General features: G+C 31.9%; 3 protein-coding genes and 1 pseudogene across 4 annotated transcripts; all 4 read right to left on the bottom strand.

Moving 5' to 3' along the window:
- Nucleotides 1–1,182: 1,182 nt before the first annotated feature.
- On the bottom strand, nucleotides 1,183–8,026 carry LOC125872145 (probable sodium/metabolite cotransporter BASS1, chloroplastic). Of its 2 annotated transcripts, none has more exons than XM_049552832.1 (7): nucleotides 7,540–8,026; nucleotides 4,272–4,412; nucleotides 3,430–3,585; nucleotides 3,186–3,307; nucleotides 2,918–3,079; nucleotides 2,775–2,835; nucleotides 1,183–2,246 (listed from the first exon to the last, which is right to left on the bottom strand). In XM_049552832.1, exons 1-7 carry the CDS (start codon nucleotides 7,939–7,941, stop codon nucleotides 2,058–2,060), a joined length of 1,233 nt encoding a protein of 410 aa, XP_049408789.1. In that variant the 5' UTR covers nucleotides 7,942–8,026; the 3' UTR covers nucleotides 1,183–2,057. The 2 variants fall into 2 exon arrangements, with proteins under 2 accessions (XP_049408789.1, XP_049408782.1); XM_049552825.1 differs by lacking the exon at nucleotides 7,540–8,026 and adding an exon at nucleotides 5,346–5,849.
- Nucleotides 8,027–13,116: 5,090 nt separating this feature from the next.
- On the bottom strand, nucleotides 13,117–14,054 carry LOC125853579 (protein TIFY 3A-like). The gene is made up of 5 exons (XM_049533294.1): nucleotides 13,942–14,054; nucleotides 13,713–13,824; nucleotides 13,520–13,622; nucleotides 13,313–13,370; nucleotides 13,117–13,225 (listed from the first exon to the last, which is right to left on the bottom strand). Exons 1-5 carry the CDS (start codon nucleotides 14,052–14,054, stop codon nucleotides 13,117–13,119), a joined length of 495 nt encoding a protein of 164 aa, XP_049389251.1.
- Nucleotides 14,055–16,771: 2,717 nt separating this feature from the next.
- LOC125872158 (sodium/pyruvate cotransporter BASS2, chloroplastic-like) lies at nucleotides 16,772–20,127 on the bottom strand (annotated as a pseudogene).
- An 821-nt stretch (nucleotides 20,128–20,948) lies between these two features.
- On the bottom strand, nucleotides 20,949–22,073 carry LOC125872164 (glyoxylase I 4-like). The gene is made up of 3 exons (XM_049552858.1): nucleotides 21,850–22,073; nucleotides 21,411–21,751; nucleotides 20,949–21,170 (listed from the first exon to the last, which is right to left on the bottom strand). Exons 1-3 carry the CDS (start codon nucleotides 22,035–22,037, stop codon nucleotides 21,076–21,078), a joined length of 624 nt encoding a protein of 207 aa, XP_049408815.1. The 5' UTR covers nucleotides 22,038–22,073; the 3' UTR covers nucleotides 20,949–21,075.
- Between the last annotated feature and the right edge of the window lie 1,442 nt (nucleotides 22,074–23,515).

The raw sequence follows: 23,515 nt of genomic DNA, 5'->3' as shown, positions 1-23,515 counted from the left end.
TAAACTCTTCTTTTTCTTCTGCAAACTATAAAAAAAAAACTTATGTTATAGAGTTGGAAGACTTCAAATTTTTCATGTTTGCAAATTCAGGTTCGGAGTGACATTCATGCACTTTGATTAACATCAATAAACAGCGACAAAATTGCGTGCACCCTTGTAAATTTTGTGACGTGAAGAATTTAAAACTTGCACTATCTAGTTTTGGTAGTTGACTTCTATGCCCTATTTCTTCTAATAAGTTGCTGGTACTACTCATGAGTCATGACATCAACAAGAACATAAATGGTAAGTTATATCCAAGAACATAAATTGACCAGAAAAGAGTGATGTGGCAGGTTTACTCGGGTATAGTTTCAGATACTATGTCCTTGATAATTTGATTTTATATGAATGAAGATCAAGAAAACCCAGAATAGAATTTAGAATTAACAGGCAAGCATAAAATGAAAAGGAAAAGATGTAAAGTGCATACCTCAAACAAAGGGAAGAGAAATTGGGAGACTCACCGTGGTGGAAGAAGAGTGTACAGTAAATTTATAAGTCTCAGTCAACTTTATTATAAAATAAAGAACATGGGAGACATCAACCGTTATAAAAGGTAACTTGGTAATTATATTTATATTTTATAATTATATATACATAATATATCTTTTAAGAACAAATAAATATGTTTTTTTCAATAAAAAATTATGGCTAATGGATTAAACTTAGGGAAATAGAGAAAACTAAAAATCAGAAAAACCTTGTATTACAAAAAGCCAACTCTCATTTTGTCATTCAAGTTGTCAACTGAAAACGTGTTTTGTAGTACCTTGCAAAGATCAATGTTGTCTGGTTTATAATCACTGCTCCAAAAAGTTCTCCGTTTTCGCATATTCTGAACTAAGGATTGGGCGGAAGAGCAAAAGTTTCTTTGGTGCATGATGGGAATTATACTATCTGTGATCTCCTTTCCTTCGGGCATAATTATTCTCCTGATAGTTCATTTCTGCATTAGTAGGGAGGTCCTTACTGAGGCAGCCTGCTGAAAATGGCCTGATTGTTCAAAGTAGCAGCAATGGAAGAACAAAAATGCCTGATAAAGACTTGAAGAAACTCCCCTGTTTCCTGTTCAAGGTTGAAAAGAGAGACAGAGACAGAAGAGAAGATACCTCGGAGTGTACAGTGTTTTTAGAGAGATTCAAGACAGGAGATAACTGCAGGTTACTGACAAATTGCAACCACAGTTTCCATGTCAAGTGCATTGATTCATGGTTGGTACAGACACCATATTGTCCAATTTGTCGAACAATTTTCCTGAAAGAATCCTGCTAAGCATATGTGCGGAAAAAGATTGGATTCTTGAGCATATAATCGAATATTTCAGACCAATCAAACTCATTTGCTGCTCCTCTGCAACCTGCTGTCCAGAAATGCACACTCATTTTGAAATTTCTAGCATTCTTCTTCTTTGACTTAGCACGAAATTTTGTTCATTGAACTAAGCTCGCTAGATATAATGTAACTAGTGGATCATACTAAAGGTAGCTCTACCTACACCCTTCACACACAGTCTCTACTCAATTGTGTAATTTTGTGCATTATACATAGCCTTCACTTCTACGGGAGACCATTGCGTCCACCATTTGACCATGAGGTTAGGGGTTCAAGTGATGGAAACAACCACTTGCATAAATGCAAGGTAAGGCTGGATACAACGGCCTCAAATATGGTCCGGCATTCCCCAGACCCATGCATGGTGAGAGCTTTGTACCAGACTGCCTTTTAAACATGCTTTCACCTTCTTTGGGTACTTCCCTTATAACCTCTCCCTCCCTGACAAAAGAATCTTCAAGGATTGGAGAAGAACTGGAATTCAGTTGCCAAAATAAAAAGCAAAGTTAGGGAGAATATGTGGATTATGGAAGTTCAAATGTGAATTCCCTTTATGAAGGTTCCATAATTGCAGACCTTAGTTAGATGAGTCTCAAAAGTGAACCCAGAGAATGGTGAAAACAAAATTTTATTGATGAGTGTACAAAGGGAAGTAAAAGAACACAATGGTTCAACATGAATATTCAAGATTTATCAGTCACTTCAAGACTACTTTTTGGTTGAGTAGGGTTAATACATCTCCAAAAGAAACCTAAACAACTACCCATTATGTTCATAATGATAGCTGAAGTTGCAGCAGGTAATGCAACTGCTGGTGAAGAGAAATGGGAGGTCGCTAAAACCACTCCTAAGGCAGAATTCTGCATGCCCACCTGCAAGGGAAGTACAGAAACTTTAACATCATTGGCTGCATATATCAGTGGGAAGAAGTTCCATTTGGCTGCGAGTAACAACTTGGTTCAAGATGATATACATTTCATAAGATTTTTTATACAAGGAATGATAATTATCTAAACCATTTTCCTGAATTCAGTTGAAATTGTACAAGGTTGTGGAGGGAAATGGAATAGGGAGGCAATCTTCCTTTTCATTGAGTAAAGTATTTTTGCAACAAAAATCAGTTCTTCACTTAGAAATCAGAACTAACAAAAGTGGAAATCATATCCGGGAATATATTGGTTTCAACCATGAGAAATATGTGCCATTGAGAAAGTGATCAAAGAAAAAGTTTCAGGCTACTAAGAACAAAATTGGAACTTGTTACCAATATGATCTTTGATTCTTTTTTTTTTGATTTGCACCGGGTGTCCGAGTCTCTTTGATCTTTGATTCTTTTCCATGCTTGACAATAATTTACTGAAGTAGTAAGTGTGGAAGTCTTACTCCCGTCAAGAATGTACCTCGATGGATACAGCTCGTCTTTGAGGTTCGCTAAAACCGGCCAAAGCAGCAGAAAGATACCTGATGAAGATTTCATCATATGACATAATCGCATGGTGCTAAATTTGGCCAATAGACTGGAACAAAGAAACAATAATCTTACCCAACAAAGAAACCAGCAAAATGAAGCAATGCGACAGACACCGCAACGAGTCCAAATTCACTAGCTAGCACATTCTGAGCACGACTGATTAGAGGCAAATCAGAAGAGAATGACATACCAACCACGGAAGATCTTAGGCGACCAACATTTTCAGAGAATATACTGAGCAGAAAAAGAACAAAAAAAGATAGTATGAGAAAGGGATGAAACAGAAAAAGGCAGTTGAGGAAACAATCAAACTAAAATGGTTTAGGATCAACAATTAAACCTGGCAGAAACAAGAGATGTTGCTAAGACTGCGAGAAGGGGAGCAATAGGTGTAATTTTTTTTACAGCTTTTGGAAATTTGTGCTGCATATAAGAACCCAAGAGAATTGGAGCAACCACAACCTAAAAAAGAAGCAACAAAAGAAAAAATAAATTACTAAACCAGTAAACATATATAGATAATACGATGAGTCAAAACTCAAACATCATTATATTACACATAATTAATTGTGAAATAACATAACCTGGAGCGTGCTGATAGAAAGCTTAACAGCATCGACAGGAACATAAGTTCCTGCCAGAATTGTTGTCAAGAAGGGAGTCAGGACCACTGCACCAATTGTAGTGCATGCTGTCATCACTATTGATAATGGGACATCTCCTTGTGCAATTAAGGTTACCTGTAAAACAATTAGAAAGCAAAAAGAGGTTTTGCATTGAGCTTTATGCTATAAGGCCATATATATTTACAATGTCAAGAAGCTGATATCCGAGTACAAGAGAGTGCATTCAATAAAATCAGATATTTCATTAAAATCTTTTGTTCCAATCAGAAGAAAGAAACTGGTAGACAGGAAATATTGCAACAGAAGTGGACTTCTAGTCGGATGTGAAGGATACACAGAATTAACCAACTTTGAATGCTTGCTAAAAGCCTTGGCGAAAGTGAGAATTACACCGTTCTGTAAAGCACAATAATTGTATGATTCACCCAAATTACTTGCATTCCTCAATAATGAAAAGGAGGACAAAGTCTTTGTAAAGGATTGCTTCCAACATACAACTATTTTCTCTTCGCAACACCATACCTTTCTGATTTATTCTCCTCTCTGGGCTTGTCAATTTGAATTTGAAATGTGACAATGAAGACCATAAATAACATGGCATGGATCCTAAAAACACCAAAAGGAATTTCAACTAAAATTCAGTGGAGATACCACAAGAAAAGCAAACCTGCTGTGGATTCATCACATTGTTGAAATATGATGCAAAGATTGAACATCTACAATCTTAACATGTCAATATGGGAGTTAAACCTGATTAACTAGCTCCATTAAGAAGAACAATATAGAAGAAGTCACCTTACCACGTTAGAAGCAGTACCTCCAGGGCAACACGCAAGCAATATCAGACCAACTGAAATTGAAGGAGGCAGACCCAAGATTTTGCTGAGAATCATTCCCAAGGCAGGCATAATAGTATATTGAGCGGCACAACCAAACAGAATCTAGAAAGATGAAGGAAAACCAAAGATTTTGGCCTATATGAGTTTACCCTGTATGCCAATATACTATCTGATCAAAGTTTAAGTAACAAAGTTAAAGTACTTGCTCTCTTCATCAAATCAAGCAGTCACCATGTCCTTGAACCAAATGTTTGGACCAAGTGGACACATATACATTCTTTCTTTGAAAGCTTAGATTGAATGTTATAGCATGCGAATATTATATTTGTAGCTCAAATGTGGGACCAAGTTTATATATCTATGCTTCTTTTCTGTAGATATATCTATATTTCTTTCTTGTCAAAGCTTAAATTGAATGTTTCAAATGCGAGTGCTACATATTTGTAGTCATAGGTTCGAAAAGAGGGGGAAAAGGTAATCACATTAGCAGTGAACAACATCTTCCTATTAATTGAATTTCCAGAAGAGCTAATGAAGTTGGCAATGGAAGATTAGGTAACATCTCGTGGAAAGATTAGAGAAGAACAACGATATGTCAGCAATTAGCATCATTAAGTACATATTATGTCCTGGCCCATAAAAACATTCAGAAAGAAAATGCAATATTTTTGGGAGTTAAATTCTGTTGTATTTACAATTGGTAAGCAAAATAAAAGCCGGGGCAAGGAAATTGTGGCCATCTTTCAAGAAGTGTTCTACTCCCTCTCTCGCATGACATGTTTAAAACCACAAGATTAAAAGACATTTTGGTACACTCTACGCATCTTAGTTGAAGATCACAAGATTCAAATGTATTTCTTTATTTTCTTGAACATTGTGTCAAGTCAAAACCAACCAAACAAATCAAGATGGTAAGAATTCGCAAAATTCACTAACCAAGTTCAAGAACCAAAAGAAAGTAAAAGGAAATCATACTCTAAAACAAATCAAACCAATGAAAAGGGGTGCAATTTTTTTAAAATAGAGTGTACTCACAGAAAGAGGCCTTTGCAATAACAAGTTTGTTAACTCTTTGATCTCCAATGTAAGACCCATAACAAGCATTATAAACCAAAGAGTCAAACTATAGGAAGTAGGACTACACTTGACAAACCATGAAAAAGTTGAGGGCTTTAAACAAGCAACAACCCCACCAACAGTTATATAAACAGGATAAAGACTTTCAGCAATTGACAACCAATTTGCCCATCTGGGTTTTTCTTGAATCACAGAAAAATTCTGAGAATTTTCAGGAACACATTTTACTTTCTTGAAATTCGGATTTAAAATTTTTGGGGTTGTTAAAGTGATAATGGGGTTGATGGGTTTATAAAGAGGGATTCTTGAATAGTGTTTTGGGGTTGTTGCAGTGAGGGGAGAGAAGCAAAGAGATATCGCCATAGCTGAGTTGGAAGAAGAAAAGTTTCAAGGTTTCTTGAATCAGTAGGGATTCATTCTTGATTCTTGGAATGAAACTTTACAGTAACTAAAGGATTATGCTACCTCGTATTTAGGTGATCTATTTATAAAGTATACTTATTTTTTTAATTTTAAATCTTTTGTTTATGTTTAGTTTTTACGGTACATAACTTTTAATTTAGAATTTAAAAAAAAATTATGCTCGAATTAACATTAAAAATTAAATACTGCAATTTTTTTATCATCAACTTTGAACCTTCTCATATAAAAGAAATGGGCATTTACTTGTTCACAATAAAAAAAATATATATAAATGAAGTACATTTATATTTATCATAATATTTATGAAAAAATTTATTATGATTGAGGCATACCAACTCATACTTGTGTGAGGGTTTTTTATATTAATTTTAATGTGATATATGGGATCTACAACGTCAACCATAATTTTCCTCAACCATTTTTTTTGCTCTTTCCTCACTTTTCTCTTTCATGTTTTGTTTCATTTTCAATCTTTTTAGTATCTATTTTTAAACCAATTTTATTACTACCTCATTTCTATTTTTGCTTACCATAAAAATAAAATTTTCTTTTGTCTTATATATTTTTCAAAAAAAAAATATATATTGTTTTTTAATATTATTTTATCACTTAAAAAATGCATAAGATATTAATAGTCAAACTTGATATTTTAAAACATATTGAATAAGACAAATTTAATAAAATAAACCTCTAATAAAATACAAGTGAATTTATATATAAAAATAATAGTGGAACACATATTATTAAATTATATATTAAATATTTAAATATTATTGACAAAAAAGATTTTAAATAATGTCATACAAATATATATATTTTTAAATGAGATAGAGAAAATAGTGGAGAAGATTATGCATATAAGTATATGAAAATTGAACCTTTACCAATAACATAAAAATTCAAATAATCAATAAATTAAAATACTAAAAAAAATCCATATTGCTAATAATAGATAATCACTTATGTAAATCTTTTAAAAAGCATACAGTAAAATGGGAAAAACAAAATATGTTGGAAGAGGAATAAAGAAAAAAAAAAAAAACTAATGGCAAATGAATGAAGCAAGAAAGAAGAAGAAAAAGACAATTAAGTCAAGTGTCAGAAAGTACAATGAGTCTTTGACAATTTGCCAAGCGGCCCCCAAAATTGTCCATTTGTCAATCACACAAAGCCTCACACAAATATGAATTTGGTATACCTCAATCATAATAGAATTTTTCTACCATGAACAAGGAGAGTAGATTGTTGGGTTATTTATATCATCAATGTAAATATGATTCATTTCAATTGAGTATAAATATGTTATTATATTGACTTATTTTATTAAATTGAGTATTTTTCTGTCCCTAATTGCTTGTCTACTATCTTTTAAGAATGTTCTACTCTCTCCTTATCTTTTTAGTTGTTTAAAAAAGAATGTCTCATTCCTTTTTTTGAAACTCTCCACGAGATTAAAACACATTTTAATACATTCTACGTATCAAGAGTTTAAGATCACAAGAATCAATTTTTTTAATTTTATTTTCTTAAACACAATGCAAATCAAAATCAAACAAACAAATTGAAACTCAAAGAAAGTAGAGAGTATGGGTTCAGTCAAGATTGTAAGAAATCCCCAAATTCACTACTAAATCAACAACCAAAAGAAAGTAAGACGAAAATCACAGTCTACAACAAAATCAAACAAGTGAGTAATAAAAAAAAACTAAAAAATAGAGTGTATACTCACAGAAAGAGGCTTTTGTAATAACAAGTTAGTTAACTCTTTGATCTCCAATGTAAGACCCATAGCAAGCATTATAAACCAAAGACCCAAACTATAGGAAGTAGGAGCACACTTGACAAACCATGAAAAAGTTGAGGGCTTTAAGCAGGCAACAACCCCACCAACAGTTACATAAACAGGATAAAGACTTTCTGCAATTGATACCCAGTTTTCCCATCTGGGTTTTTCTTGAATCACAGAAAGATTCTGAGAATTTTCAGGAACACAATTTACTTTCTTGAAATTGGGATTTAAAATCTTTGGGGTTGTTAAAGTGATAATAGGGTTGATGGGTTTATAAAGGGGGATTCTTGAATAGTGTTTTGGGGTTGAAGTGAGAGGAGAGAAGCAAAGAGATATGGCCATAGCTGAATCGGAAGAAGAAAAGCTTCAAGCTTTCTTGAATTTGGGAAGTTGACTCTCAATAGTTCGATCAGTAGGGGGATTGTTCATTCCTGACATGGAACTTTACGGTATCTTTTGTTTTTAGTTAAAACAAAAACAAAAATTTTAAAAAAAAACATATAAAAATTATTTGTTTTAAATCTTTTGTTTGTGTCATTGTGTATACTTTTATAGTATGCAAATTTTTAAAAAAATTATGCGTGAATTAACATTAGAAAAAACACTGTAATCTTTTGATCCTCCAACTTAGAACCTCCTTTAAACACGCCGTAAAATCTTACTAAATTAATATACATTGAATCATGAGTTTTATTATTTTATAGAAGTATTATTTATTCGATGTTTATTAATTAAAAAAGTGTTTTGAGATTTAATAAAGGTTAATATCTTATTAATTTATGTATCATATTTATGTGAATTCACATAAAAAAAAATATTATACATAAAGTACAATAAATACCTCAAAATTTGTATCATATTTATTGGTTAATATGCGATCATCCGGCAATTAATTATTTGGCTAAAAGCGGATTAACTTAATTTGAATTGAGCGATTTTTAGTTAGGACCGTTTTAAAGGGGAGCAAAGGGGAATATTTAGGTATTACCCAAGTGAGCTATCTTGCAAAATTAATTTATTTTTTAGGCCTCATTAAAGGTGATTGATTTAGTTAAGTTATAAAATCAAAACGGATATCTTTTGGGGATTTGAATTTTAAAACCTTAAGATTTAGTAGCAAATATTGACAAGTAAATAAATACTATAAAATAAAGAGGAAAAGAGACTTGGGCCCAAATCTAATTTTCCTGTCTGTCTGAGTCAGTATTTGGGCCCATTTTCGTTTTGGGCCTTTGGCCCGTTTGAGTCATCTGCACATGTCCTAAACTAACATAAAATTTATTTCTTTGGACCTTAAGCTCATCTTCCACCTGTTCTAAATTCTAACAAGATAATAATAAATAAAATGACAAGGGCATAGGCCCAAAATAACAAAAATACATCTTTTGGAGGCTTTTGGGNGATATGATTTGATTTTTTAATTTATCTTAACTGATTTTGAGTGAATTAAGGATAAAAAATATTGTTAATTTGTTTGAATCCCTTATTTCATGCTAATCATTAATTATCTACAATAAATTCAAATTAAATTACAGGCCACACTTTCAATTTTTTACTTTATTATCTATAATTCCGGTTTTTTTTTAATTTTCGTTTTTTTTAAAAAAACCTTTTTCGAATTAATAAAAACATTTCTTTTATTTGTGAATTTGTTATAACCTGAAATTTTTAATGCTATAATTTGAAAGTCTAAATCTACTGCTATAGCCTGAAAATAGTACTATAATATATGTCATATATGAAATTTACACATAACAAAAATACATCTTTTGGAGGCCTTTGGGCCCACTTCTTGATTTTCATATACACTAAGTGTATATAATCTCAAATCTGGTCCAAACACCTGTTTGTCAACGTGAAAGACCTGTTTTTCAATTTCTTAAGGTTGGATGACTCGATAAAAGAATTTTGGGCCTTTATGACCCATCCGAAATATGAAGTGGAGAAAGATGGAGTCCAAGAGAACTCGAATGGGTGTCACATGTAAAAGAAAAAAAAATCACATAAGAATCTTATTCATCCAAATAATTAGGAAACATATAATGACATTTTCAAAGTAATAAATTAAAATGTACCCTACCGTATGAAAATAAGGAGGACTTGTATATAGACAAGGCATATTTAATGATAATGAAAGACTACTTATACATTACAAATAACTCAAATGGGAGTGTGAGATGGAAAGATACAACTAGATTAGTGAACAAGATCTATGTGGCAGTGACCACATTATGCAAACCGGTATCAACCAACATATTATTAACAACTAAGGACATGTTTACAAGTGCATTGGAACACCAAACAATAATTTAAGCCAAAGCTAAGAAGTAATCTCAATAATATCTATTTTTATGCATCAGTAGCTAGCCAATAAATAAACATACAAAACTCGAAGATTTACCAGCGTAATGAGAGAACCAAACTAGATTCGAGTATTAATATCCTACCAAAGATTTTAGAGGTAAAATCAAAGGAAGCATTATATGCGAAGAGATAATTTCATTTAACTATTTAATGACTCTTAAGTTAAGCCACCTAAAAAGGAGAATACTTATGGCTTTACTAAAATAACAAACATGAACTAATGAAAAACATCAATCATGAATATGCTAAAAAGATAAGACCAAACTCATTTTTTATGCAACAAAGCTACTACTCTGTTAGATCTAATCACAAGAGAGCTCAAAGTTTCCTAAACATGATAACTAAGAGCTATAAATGGCAAAATGTGCATTCCTCAATGTGACAAGTAATCAAAGGGCAGTCTCAGAATAACCAACAAATCGTACTAGACTACTGGATTCAACATAAATGCGAAAAATTTATTCTCAAAATATACCAAGATAAAAATGTAACATACATAGCAAGATCAAAGTGAAACAAAATGCACATGCTGCTATGAACACTCTAATAGACCAAAACATTACCAATATTGTGTTTTTAATTATCAGTTTCGGAAACTAAATCCTCACCAAGCACATCACATTCAATATCGAGATAAAAAAAATACAACAATGAGTATCGATTCACACAAACCATAACAATCCAACTATAAGCTAGGAAACTAAACAACGAATCAGAGTAGAAAGAAATTACTTCTTCGGAGCAGCGATTTGAGACAAAAAACGAGCAAGGAAAACAGCGACTTCACCACCGTAATACTACTCCAAGGACCAAAGCCAAAACAAGCAAGAACAAGCACTACACAAGAATCTGGATTATGGTCTAACGCTCAAAAATTCGTATGTAACAGATAGCTGGATATATTCAGTGAGTTTTCTTCTTTTAGGCTAACTCCCACTCCAAAATTCAAAATTCTTTCACCATTAAAGGAGGACATACTTTTCTGAAATTTTTGCCCCATTCCGAAAGAGGAAAGGGGAGAAAACGCATGCCTCTGCTGCTACTGTGATTGTACAAATTGAAAGGGACATGAGGAGAAGACAATAAGAGGCAACGTACTGCCTCCTGCGCTGCTTTTCCGTGTATTGACGCCGTGAGTTGCGAGCTGCTGCTGCTGTGGTCGTGAACGTTGGAGAGAATTGGAGTTTCGCGCCGTTTGGAACTTGACGCTGTTGCTTTTCACGTTTGGAACGTTCTGGGTTCCTTTTGTGGGTAAGAAACTGGGTCGGGTCGGGTGATTGAAGTGGGTTTATGTATGGATAATGGGCTGTTTTGGTATGTTGTATGTATTATTGTTGCTGGAATTGTTGGATTGTGGTTTTGGGCTGGAAAATTATTGGGGTGGGTTGGGTCTGTTTATTGTTAAAATTGGATAATTTGGATTAGAGGAATTGGGTTCAAAATTGGGTAGAACAAAATGGCTAAATAGATTACAATTATGGCCAAATAAAATTTAAAACATAACCGAACTGAGTTGATTAAGTGAATCCGGCTAGAATTTAAACACGATGAGTTAAGATTGATTAATTAACGAGCTTCTTAATCTTAACGAAATAAAATAGTTAACTTAATTATAAACTAATTATTTCATGAATGTAAATTATTATATAACTAAACTAATTAACCAAATATTTAATTAAAATTAAAATCTTTTTGAGACGATTTTCGAATATTCATAAAATGTACTAATTAATACATACATAATTATGTAAAACCTACATATTATTCAATTTATTTTTTTTATAAAAATGATAAAATTACTTTAACTAACTTGGAAAAAGTATTTTGAATTTTATAAAGTCAATTATTTCAACTCGTTTGGAATTTAAGAAGCTCGATGATTAATTTATATTGTGGAGGTCCAAAATTGGGTGTCAACAAAAATCTTTAATAGGAAGCATGCGCGAATCTAAATTAATCAAACTCTAATACTAACACGAAAAAAAAAACTTAGTATGATAATTAATTATGTGTCATGTTGTTTGGATAAGGTAATTGACATTTGTGAAGAAAGTGTCAATAAAACTTGTATTTCACTTTGGCAACATAATTTCAGTACGCAACAACGACACACAACTATGCTCTTGTTTGTAAATTTTAATTCAAATGTGATGCATACAATCAAAAGAATAATATTGATCTTTTCAAATTTGTGTCACAATCACAGTGATTAAACGCATAATTTAACGTAGTATATTATATTATATTATATATAATTCTTCCTTCTTGTGAAAGTATAATACAAGTCTATTTTCTCAAGTTTTCTATAGAAAAGTCACATATAGTTTGAATTGTAATATTTTGTGTTGTTTGGGTCTTTTTTCCCTATTCTTCACTTTTCTTTTCTTCATTGTCATTTTCATTAATCAGATTAAATCAGTTGTAGTAGCTAAGATAATTACTTGACGTAATGAGTGTCTTTTATTCATTGTTTATAAGGCAATCGATAGAAACCTAACCAACACATAAAAATTATTGGAATAAAACAATTCAAAGAACACGCAGATGAAAAGTAATTAATTGACAAAGTATAGCAACGATCTAAAAATACATGTTTTTCCCTTCTTCAAATGAGTTGATCTTTAATTTTTTCCATTTAGCAAATCAAAATTATGCTTAATAGCCATCCAAATCCAATGATCTGGACTGGATTAGTGGATTATAATGAAAATGGACCTAAGTTTTGCTTGATTTATGGATCAGCTATGATGGGACTGGACTTGGATCAACACAAGATTAGCCCAAACCACTTAAATAAAAGGAAGCATTAACTTTAAAACACTCCCGCTTAAACTAAAAATAGCCTATAAATATACAATATACGTATAGTATGTGTATAATTAATTGTTAACATTGATAGACAGATCATTAAGATATTTAGTAGTTGGAAAATCATTGGCATAATTCTCAGAGTTAAAACTAGAGAACAATGTCCAAGTAAAAGATGTTCAATAAGAAATACAGTACAATTTTACCCTTTTGGACATCAATCAATCAAAACCTAGCCATTATTTAATTTGTTTCACGTAGCTAGGAGCCAGCTTTTTTTTTTTTCCTTCAAATTATCATTTCCACTCTGATCATTTTTTTATTTTTTTTGGGACCATTTCTCTGTTATCCTTGTGCAAGAGTTGTGTTAATCTTCTCTATATCGTTCCCAATTTTAATTCCACTTTGATCATGATCACATGCAGGAGAGGCATATGGTTGTTTACTTATAATCCTGAAATCAACAACTGATCAATTACTAATTAATACCAAAGAGAATTAATTGAACATGCATTATTTTAAAAGCTAGAAATTAATTCACCTGTCATGACGTTTCTCAAAGAATCTCTTGAGGGATTTCCTTCTTGCAATTGGCAAGTCTAAAGTAGAAAACAACATAATTCACCAAAATTTCAGATAATCAACCAATGTAGTCGAATGGATTAAATGTATCTACTTTTATTCAAAGAGCTTAGGTTTATTTTTATTTTTTTCCTTTTAGTATGTCTAACACAACGTGAATTCAAACCTGCTTGAAACTTGTAGACATGATGTGGAAGTTGGGATTTCTGAGTTGGTTTAATTTCCTTTGCATTACAGTTTTCACGAGCCAGAATCATAATTGACTCTGCCTATAAGGAAAATTTTCAAAACTAACAAATATAAGTAAAAATAACTCAAAAAAAGGTACAATTTTTGCAACTTGTTATATTTGTAAATACCTTTTGAACGGAAATATTGTCATAAACGTGCACAACTCCAGCATAGAATATAGTTAACTGTTCTGATTCAGATTTGTCCCTTTGTGAAACAAGAGCCTTCGTATCATCATGCCTATATATATATTTGAGAAATACCAAAGGAATTAATTAAAATGCAAACACAATTAGTATCGCAATCTGATCGATAATTAATTACGTTTGATTAAATATGAAGTAAGTATTGACTTACCCGAGTTGTGGTAAAATAGCCAACTCTAGATTAGACATCCTTCTTTGACCAACAATATTGTGTACCTTTTTGTTCAATAAATCATGAGCTAATTCATCTGTAGAATTATTCATCGAACATAAAATTATTGGTCTGTGCAAAGTGGATAGAATTAAGTAGTTAAATAGTGTAAAATTAAAATAATGTATGTGGGGGTTGGAGAAATTATTGGAAATAACGCCAAGAATAATATATACAAGTAGTTATGGCATCTCGATGAATTCGAAATTGAAAACGTTTTTCACAACAACTCCCTTCTCAGATAATTGGAAGCTTGGCAGATCATATATATATATAACAATTAATTAAATATTTGTTCTACTTTTTGGGCATATTCTAATTACAACATTGTCACCATGCGGCCCCAGGAGATCCGTTTCTCTTCACGACAAGACAATAATATATACCAGTCATGGAAGAGCCAAATTTTTTACTATCAAAATATGAACAAGTAAATACAAGAAAAAGTTGAAGAAAATTTAATATCTATTATATATACATAAAAATTAATTTTAATCATATATAAACAATGTAATTTTCTATCGAATGGGGTTAGAATAAATCCCCTTAATCCTTACTAACTCCGCCATGTTGATCAAAAGCACTAAATTTTCTTCTAATACCGGGAAATTATACGGAATGACCTTAAAAATGTGTAGTTCTGAATTTTTTGACCCTCCCACGGACGAACCTTCAAGGTCAAAAGTGTTGTCCATGAAGTAAAACTTATTAAACGTGAAGTTTTGTGTATGGGGCGAGCGGACTAAGCCCATTTTAGGGGTTGATGTGTCCAGGGTGGCTCAATATAATTCGAGGCCTAAAGCAAAATTTTAATTAGAGTATCTATATTTATTTATTTTTCTAAATTTTTAGATGTAAATTATTACTTAATATATTTTTTTGAAATGATTTTTTCAAATACTTTTTTAAATTATTATTTTTAAGCAAAATTTTATCAATTCAACATTGAAAAACATCATTATTGAGACAATTATTATATGAATCGATAATATAGTTCTATAAGTAATAAGTTGATAAATTTTAAATAAAGATAAGAGTTAGAATCATAGAATCTGATTCAAAAAGTTGATAACTTGGTATACCCTACTTTAATATGAAAAGTTACGAAGAAATAAAAGAATATTTGTAATTTACTTTGTTCAACATTTTTCGGCTATTGATTCATATTTTTGACAGAACATTACTCTAACTATCAAAGATTTGAAAAAATAGAGTGCAGAAGGAGTTAAAAGGGATAAATAATGTGAGTGTAAGCAAAGAAAAAATATATATAATATATATATAAATGTACTTTTTATTATAAATAATTAATTTTTTTTCATGAAAAAATTAAACATGATTTTTCATTTATAAAAATTTGAAGCCCCCAATAAGGCATTTGGCCTAAAAATTTATAGGCAAGAGCCGGCACTGGATGTGTCCCAACAGAAATCTAAAAAACTTATAGCCCACACTTGTGTTTGATAAAACTAACTATTGGTGTTTAAGTAGAATCTTGCAACCACGTCGTAAGCATAACTTGTCTCATGAAAACATTGCTAAGCTGTATATGTTGTGCTTAAGTTTTGACAAATTAGTAGTAATAATTTTATTCCTTCATAATGATTAACCTTCTCTTATTGTCTGTCTGTAACACCAAAAACAAATACATGTCTAGCTACTTCCATTATAGAGGAAAAACACAACTAATCAGGAAAACTTAAAACATGTTCCATAGTACCTTGCAACGATCAATGTTGTTTGATGTATGATCATTTCTCCAAAAACTTCTCTGTTTTTTGCCATATTCTGACCAAGGATTGCGCGGAAGAGCAGAAGTTTCTTTGGTGCATAATGGGCATTATAATATCTGTGATCTTCTTTTCTTTGGGAATAATTGTTCTCCTGATATTTCATTTCTGCATAGAAGGGAGGTCCCTAATAAGGCAAACTGCTGAAAATGGTCTCGTTGTTCAAAGTAGCAGCAATGGAGGAAGTACAAAAATGTATGATGAAGACTTGAAGAAACTCCCCTGTTTCCTGTACAAGGTTGAAGAAACAGACAGAGACAGAACAGAAAATACCTCGGAATGTGCTGTGTGCTTAGAAAGATTCAAGACAGGAGAAAACTGCAGATTGCTGACAAATTGCAACCACAGTTTCCATGCCAAATGCATTGAGTCATGGATGATACAGGCACCATATTGTCCAATTTGTCGAACAATTGCCCTGAAACAGTCCTGCTAAGCATATATGTGGAAAAGGAATGGATTCTTTAGCATATAATGCACACTCATTTTGACATTTTTAGCATTCTTCTTCTTTGACTTAGCACCAAATTACGTTTCATTGAATTAAGCTCACTAGATAAAATGTAACTAGTGGATCGTACTTGATGGAAGTAACAGTAGCTCTACCTATACCTTCACAAACTGTCCCTACTCTATTGTGTATTAGACATACTTTCACTTCTAGGGGAGTTCTGATGCAACGGACCATGAGGTTAGGGGTTCAAGTCATTGAAACAACTTCTTGCATAAATGCAAGGTAAGACTGGATACAATAGCCTCAATATCGTGTGGCCTTTCCTAGACCAATGAATAGCTAGAGCTTGGTGCAACATATAAACAGCTTTGTTAAGTTCAAAAGTGAACTCCTAAGCGTTTTATGAAGGTCTTATAATTACATACCTTAGTTATAAAGCCATAGTAAGATCAGCAACAAAGATTCGTCCAGCAAGCAATTGGTGAGTTTTCAACGTCGCTTGGGCCTCATAAGCTAACTCAGAGAATGGTGAAAACAAATTTTATGGATAGGTGTACACATGGAAAGAAAAAGAACACTAAGGTTCAACATTGATATTCAAGATTTATCAGTCACTTCAAGACTACTTTTTGGTTGAGTAGGGTTAATACATCTCCAAAAGAAACCTAAACAACTACCCATTATGTTCATAATGATAACTGAAGTTGCAGCAGGTAATGCAACTCCTGGTGAAGAGAAATGGGAGGTCGCTAAAACCACACCCAAGGTGCAATTTTGCATGCCCACCTGCAAGAAGTACAGACATTTTAACATCATTGGCTGCCTATATCAATGGGAAGAACAAGGACAGAGAAGGAGAAGCCATTTTTCTGTTTAAGGCTCCATTTGGCTGGAACTAGTGACTAGTTCAAGATGAAATACATTTCATAAGATTTGTTGTACAGAGAAAGATTATTCAAACCATTTTCCTGAATTTAGTTGAAATTGTACAAGGTTGTGGAAGGAAATGGTATAGGGAGGCAATCTTCCATTCCGTTGAGTAAAATATTTTTGCAACAAAATTAAGTTCTTAACTTAAGAAATTAAAACTAACAAAAGTGGAAATCATATCCGGGAAGATATTGGTTTCATCCATGAGAAATATATATCGTTTAAACAGACCACTGATTAAAAAGGTCTCGGGCTACTAAGAACAAATAGGAACTTGTTACCAATGTGATTTTTTCCATGCTTGACAAGAATTAACCAAAGTAGTAAGTGCAGGAGTCAGAACCACTGCACCAATTGTAGAGCATGCTGTCATCACTATTGATAATGGGACATTTCCTTGTGCAATTAAGGTTACCTGTAAATTAATTAGAAAACAAAAAGGAGGCTTTGCAGTAAGCTTTATGCTATAAGACCTATATATTCACAATATCAAGAAGCTGATATCCGAGTACAAGATAGTGCATTCAATAAAAGCAGATATTTCATTAAGATCTTGTGTTCCAATCAGAAGAAAGAAACTGGCAGACATGAAAAATTGCAACAGAAGTGGACTTCTAGTCCGATGTGAAGGATACACAGAATTAACTTGCTAAAAGCCTTGGCAAAAGTGAGAATTACACCTTTCTGTAAAGCACAATAATTGTATGATTCGCCCCAAATTACTTGCATTCCTCAATAATGAAAAGGAGGACAAAGTCTTTTTAAGGAATTGCTTCCAACATACAACTATTTTCTCCTCGCAACACCATACCTTTTTGTTTGATTATCCTCTCTGGGCTTGTCAATTTGAATTTGAAATGTGACAATGAAGACCATAAATAATATATAACACGGATCCCAAAAGCACCAAATGAATTTCAACTAAAATTCAGTGGAGATACCACAGGAAAAGCAAACCTACCATGGCTTCATACCATTGTTGAAATATGATGCAAAGATTGGACATCTACAATCTAAACATGTCAATTTGGAAGGTAAACCTGATTAACTAGCTCCGTTAAGGAGAACAATATAGAAGAAAGTCACCTTACCACGTTAGATGCTGTACCTCCAGGGCAACAGGCAAGCTATATTAGACCAACTGAAATTGAAGGAGGCAGACCCAAGATTTTGCTGAGAATCAGTCCCAAGGTTGGCATAATAGTATATTGAGCAGCACAACCAAACAGAATCTAGAAAGATGAGGGAAAACCAAAGATTTTGGCCTATAAGAGTTTACCATATATGCAAATATATTGTCCGATCAAAGTTTAAGTAACAAAATTAAAAATTGTGTTCTCTTCATTTAATCAAGAAATCAAGTAGTCATCATGTCCTTAAACCAAATGTTTGGACTAAGTGAACACATGTACATTCTTTCTTTGAAAGCTTGAATTGAATGTTATTATAGCGTGCGAATGTTATAGTTGTAGTCCAAATGTGGGACCAAGTGGATATACGTGCTTAATGCTTCTTTTCTGTGGATGTACCTATATTTCTTTCTTTTGAAAGCTCAAATTGAATGTTCCAAGATGCGAGTGCTACATATTTGTAGTCATACATTCGAATGCGGGGAAAAAGGTAATCATGTTAGCAGTGAATAGCACACATGTGACTATCCTATTAGTTGGATTTTCCCAAGGAGCTAATGAAGTTGGCAATGGAAGATTAGGTAACATCTCTTATGGAAAGATTGGAGAATAAAGACAATCTGTCAGCAATTAGCATCATTAAGTACATATTATGCACCCAAGGGTGTGGGCTAGTGGTCAATGAAGTGGTTGAGAACCTTGAGGTCTCAGATTTAAAACTCAGCGGAGACAAAAAAAACACTAGGTGATTCTTCCTATCTGTTCTAGCCTTGGTAGACAGAGTTGCTTGGTACATGTTGCTGCTGGGAGGTGGCAGGTATCCCGTAAAATTAATTGAGGTGAACGAAATCTATCCCGGACACCACGGTCATAAAAAAAAAGAGTACATATTATGGCTTGGCCCATGGAAACATTCAGAAAGAGAAATACAATATTTCTGGGAGTTAGATTCAGTAAAATTTACAGTTAGTAAGAAAATAAAAGCCAGGGGAAGGAAATTGTGGCCATCTTTTAAGAAGTGTTCTACTCCCTCCTTACCTTTTTAGTTTGTTTCAAAAAGAATGTCTCATTTCTTTTTCAACAACTCTTTAATTCTAACTTTCCACGTCACATGTTTAAAACTACAAGATTAAAACACATTTTGATACATTCTACATATAGTTAGTTTAAGATCACAAGAATCAAAAGTCTTTCTTTATTTTCTTAGACACTCTGCCAAGTCAAAACCAAACAAACAAATTGAAACACTGAGAAAGTAGAGAGTATGGGTTCAGTCAAGATTGTAAGAAATCCCCAAGTTCAGTACTTAATCAACAATCAAAAGAAATTAAGACAACAAAATCAAACAAGTGAGTATCAAAAAATAAAAAAATAAAAAAAAATAGTGTATACTCACGGAAAGAGGCTTTTGTAATAACAAGTTAGTTAACTCTTTGATCTCCAATGTAAGACCCATAGCAAGCATTATAAACCAAAGACACCAAACTATAGGAAGTAGGAGCACACTTGACAAACCATGAAAAAGTTGAGGGCTTTAAGCAGGCAACAACCCCACCAACAGTTACATAAACAGGATAAAGACTTTCTGCAATTGATACCCAGTTTTCCCATCTGGGTTTTTCTTGAATCACAGAAAGATTCTGAGAATTTTCAGGAACACAATTTACTTTCTTGAAATTGGGATTTAAAATCTTTGGAGTTGTTAAAATGGTAATGGGGTTGATGGGTTTATAAAGGGGGATTCTTGAATAGTGTTTTGGGGTTGAAGTGAGAGGAGAGAAGCAAAGAGATATGGCCATAGCTGAATTGGAAGAAGAAAAGCTTCAAGCTTTCTTGAATTTGGGAAGTTGACTCTCAATAGGGGGATTGTTCATTCTTGACATGGAACTTTACAGTATCTTTTGTTTTTAGTTAAAACAAAAAAACATATAAAAATTATTTTTTTATTTTAAATCTTTTGTTTGTGTCATTGTGTGTACTGTATGCAAATTTAAAAAAAATTATGCGTGAATTAACATTAGAAAAAACAGTGTAATCTTTTGATCCTCCAACTTAGAACCTCAAATCAAATTAAATTACTGTAAAATCTTACTAAATTAATATAGATTGAATCACAAATATTATTATTTTATAAAAGTATTATTTAATTAAAAATTAATATTTATTAATTTAAAGAGTGTTTTGAGATTCAATAAAGGTCAATTTTGATTACATTAAAAATTCAAAATCATGATATCTTACTAATTTATGTATCATATTCACTGAATTCACATTAAAAAAATTATTATACATTAAGTACAATAAATACATCAAACTTTGTATCTTACTAAATTATGTATCATGTTTATTGAACTCACATAAAAAAAATTATCATACATAAAGTATAATGTATGTGTATGATTCATTGTAATATATATTTTACCTTTGGAACCAGTTACGTGTAAGGAACACTTATCGCAACCAGAACTCAAAATTTTATGATGCAGTTCGAAAAGACAATAAATATATTCATTAGTAGAGACTGATAAAATTTATCGAGTATAAGTTAATAATCATTGGATTCAATTTATAAAGGATGTCAATTACCGCTAAAAATATATATTTAACAACAATAAAACTATTACCACCAAAGATCATTTTTTGATGTAGTGAAGTATACTTTATTCTTTAAATTACATGTAATATAGTTTGCAAAAAATAATAGTGAAATAGTAATTAAATAAAAATGGAGACTCATTGTTTACAAGATAGTAATATATATATTTTATATTCAAAATGAAATGTCGATGATATTCATGGCTAAGCTCTCCATCATTAGATATTCCATTTCTCCTACGCAATATTTCTTCTTACTGCTACCTTTCCCTGCATTTTTCAAACACGTAATATTAGAATAATATACTCCTTAATTGTACTACAATATTACTGGGTTAACACGTCTAATTATATATTAATATCATGAATCATATATATTACCTGCAATTATTTTATATGTATATATAGTAGACGTTGATGAATACTATGTTAACTTTTTCATATTTTGAATTGACTATGGGAAAATCATGGGTTCATATATGAATATGAAAGAAGAAGAGAAGTGCATACCGTAAAAAGAATTAGGCATTGTTTTTTGGTGAAATGTTGGAAGATTAGAGAGCTTGTTGAGTGGGCAAGAGGAAAGTGGAATTATTGGTATATTTTGGCAATTGCAAATTTCAATCATGTTGCCATCTGGGTCATGAAAGAATAGTTGATCTACTGTAACTCCACCTTCTTTTACAGTAGCAGTTACATATTCGACATTCATATCATTCAATCTCTGAATAATAATATTCATATCTGTACATTGAAATGAAATGTGATTGTCTTTTGGGTTTATTTTCCCCTTGTTCGATTGCGCATCTTCTTTTCCTAGCAAATGGATTCCAATTCCGTGGTTGAACAACCTATAATTATTAAAAATATAAATATTAATTGACAGTTAACACTATATGTATGAATGCGCGCACAATATAATTAGGAGGGAGAATATATATATATATACCAAGCTCCTTCAAATTGGAAAGAAGAGGGCCTCTGGATGAGACTAAAGCCAAGAACTTGTTCATAAAATTTGACAGATTTGGGAACAGATTTACAGATATAGGAAACATGATTCAATGCCAACATAGGCATACTATTCATGTCATTGGATATTGTTGATGATTCTGATCTCATTATCTCTTTTCCCATTCTTATTTCTCTTATGAAATTGAATACTCCTTTTAATTGTGTGTGTGGAGTTTTAAATTATGAGGGCTGAGCTCACACACATATATAGGCAGGAATGAGCTCTTTCAATTGTGTTAGGTGGGAATGCACGAGGGGGACCCTTTAATTTATCCAGCTAACAACAAACATAAACCTGTCCCCCCAGGCCCCCACCCCTCAAAAAACACATAATATCTCTCTCACTTTTTGATTGTTCAACGTCGTCATTTGGTTGGAACAAGTTATCCCAAGATTAGTTATTCTGGAATTAACTATCCTGAGATAACTTATCTCACCATGTGTATGAGATAACTTATCTCATCGCTATGATATAAATTGTGGGAAAAGACATAAAGTTACAATTGGTGCGTGATTGTACTTCTTTTCTTGCAATTGAGGTTGGGTGAAAAATGGATATTTATAACACTCTTAAATTGTTCAATGGAGTAATAGGACACCCACAAAGCTAATATATCTTTTTAAAAATTTGAAATAAATTCAATGATGACTTTATGTCTTTTCTCCCATATATATTAGAGTATATTTACTATGGGACATTCTTTAGATCTGTACACATTCTGGGACAGTGTACACAGCTGTAGCCCTTCAAATAGCACGTTTTTCTTAATTCTTTTTTAGCTTGTCAGAAATTAAATAAATTTGTGAAAGCACATGGAGTCGAAGCTAAGATTGACATGTCATGAGTCCTAATAAATAGACATAATATATAGATGTGTCTTTTAACTTGATTTCATTTCACATTTATGTCCTTTCATTTTGAGTATGCACAAATAGGCACTTAAACTTGTATAAAGTTGAACAATTAGATACATGAATTTTACGTGGCACAATCCACGTAAGACAAAAAATGACATGCAGGACAATGTGTGTTTATTTATTCAATTTTATACAAGTTTAAGTGTCTTGTGTACACCCAAAATTAAAGAATATAAATGTAATTTAAAGTCAAATTAAAAGACATATTTATATACTAGATATAGGACCCCGTGCCAGCACGGGGCCCAATATATATTATTTTTTAATTTTAATTTATGTCATAATATAAGATTTTAGAAATTATTGAAATTTTTATATGATTTTAAAAATATTTTAATTTTTTAGCTATTGTGATTTGTAGTACTTTTTTTTAAACATAATTTTGAAAATAATATTTATTACTTTGTTTGTTCTAATTTATGTGGCACACACAGAATTTCAAATATTAACCATTTTTTATATGTCTCTTTACTATATTAAGTTGTTAATTATTGTATTTTGTAGTACATTTTTAACCTAATTTTTTAATAATATATGTTATTTGCCATGTCCCAATTTATGTGGCATTAATTGATAGATTTGTTGGAGTCGAGAGATTTATTTTGTTAATTATTGTAATTTATAGTTTCTTTTTCGTCAATTTCAAACAATATATGTTGTTAATTGATAGATTTTTTGGAGTG

Source organism: Solanum stenotomum, chromosome 1 (assembly GCF_019186545.1).
Source record: "Solanum stenotomum isolate F172 chromosome 1, ASM1918654v1, whole genome shotgun sequence".
In the NCBI taxonomy this organism is placed as follows: Eukaryota; Viridiplantae; Streptophyta; class Magnoliopsida; order Solanales; family Solanaceae; genus Solanum; species Solanum stenotomum.
The sequence above is the reverse complement of the archived record's forward strand: the minus strand, read 5'-3'. Positions and strand labels throughout refer to the sequence as shown.

Coding starts and splice junctions, on each gene's coding strand:
- LOC125872145 (XM_049552825.1), bottom strand. CDS start 5,750: ATGGCGATATCTCTTTGCTTCTCTCCCCTCACTGCAACAACCCCAAAA. Junction 4,413..5,345: donor TATTGCAAAGGCCTCTTTCT/GTGAGTACACTC, acceptor TCATCTTTCTAG/ATTCTGTTTGGTTGTGCCGC. Junction 3,308..3,429: donor TTTCTATCAGCACGCTCCAG/GTTATGTTATTT, acceptor CTTCTTTTTTAG/GTTGTGGTTGCTCCAATTCT.
- LOC125853579 (XM_049533294.1), bottom strand. CDS start 14,054: ATGAATAATTCTACAGATGAATTAGCTCATGATTTATTGAACAAAAAG. Junction 13,623..13,712: donor ACAATATTTCCGTTCAAAAG/GTATTTACAAAT, acceptor TTTTCCTTATAG/GCAGAGTCAATTATGATTCT. Junction 13,371..13,519: donor TGTCTACAAGTTTCAAGCAG/GTTTGAATTCAC, acceptor TTTCTACTTTAG/ACTTGCCAATTGCAAGAAGG.
- LOC125872164 (XM_049552858.1), bottom strand. CDS start 22,037: ATGGGAAAAGAGATAATGAGATCAGAATCATCAACAATATCCAATGAC. Junction 21,752..21,849: donor TTCCAATTTGAAGGAGCTTG/GTATATATATAT, acceptor TAATAATTATAG/GTTGTTCAACCACGGAATTG. Junction 21,171..21,410: donor AATGCCTAATTCTTTTTACG/GTATGCACTTCT, acceptor TGAAAAATGCAG/GGAAAGGTAGCAGTAAGAAG.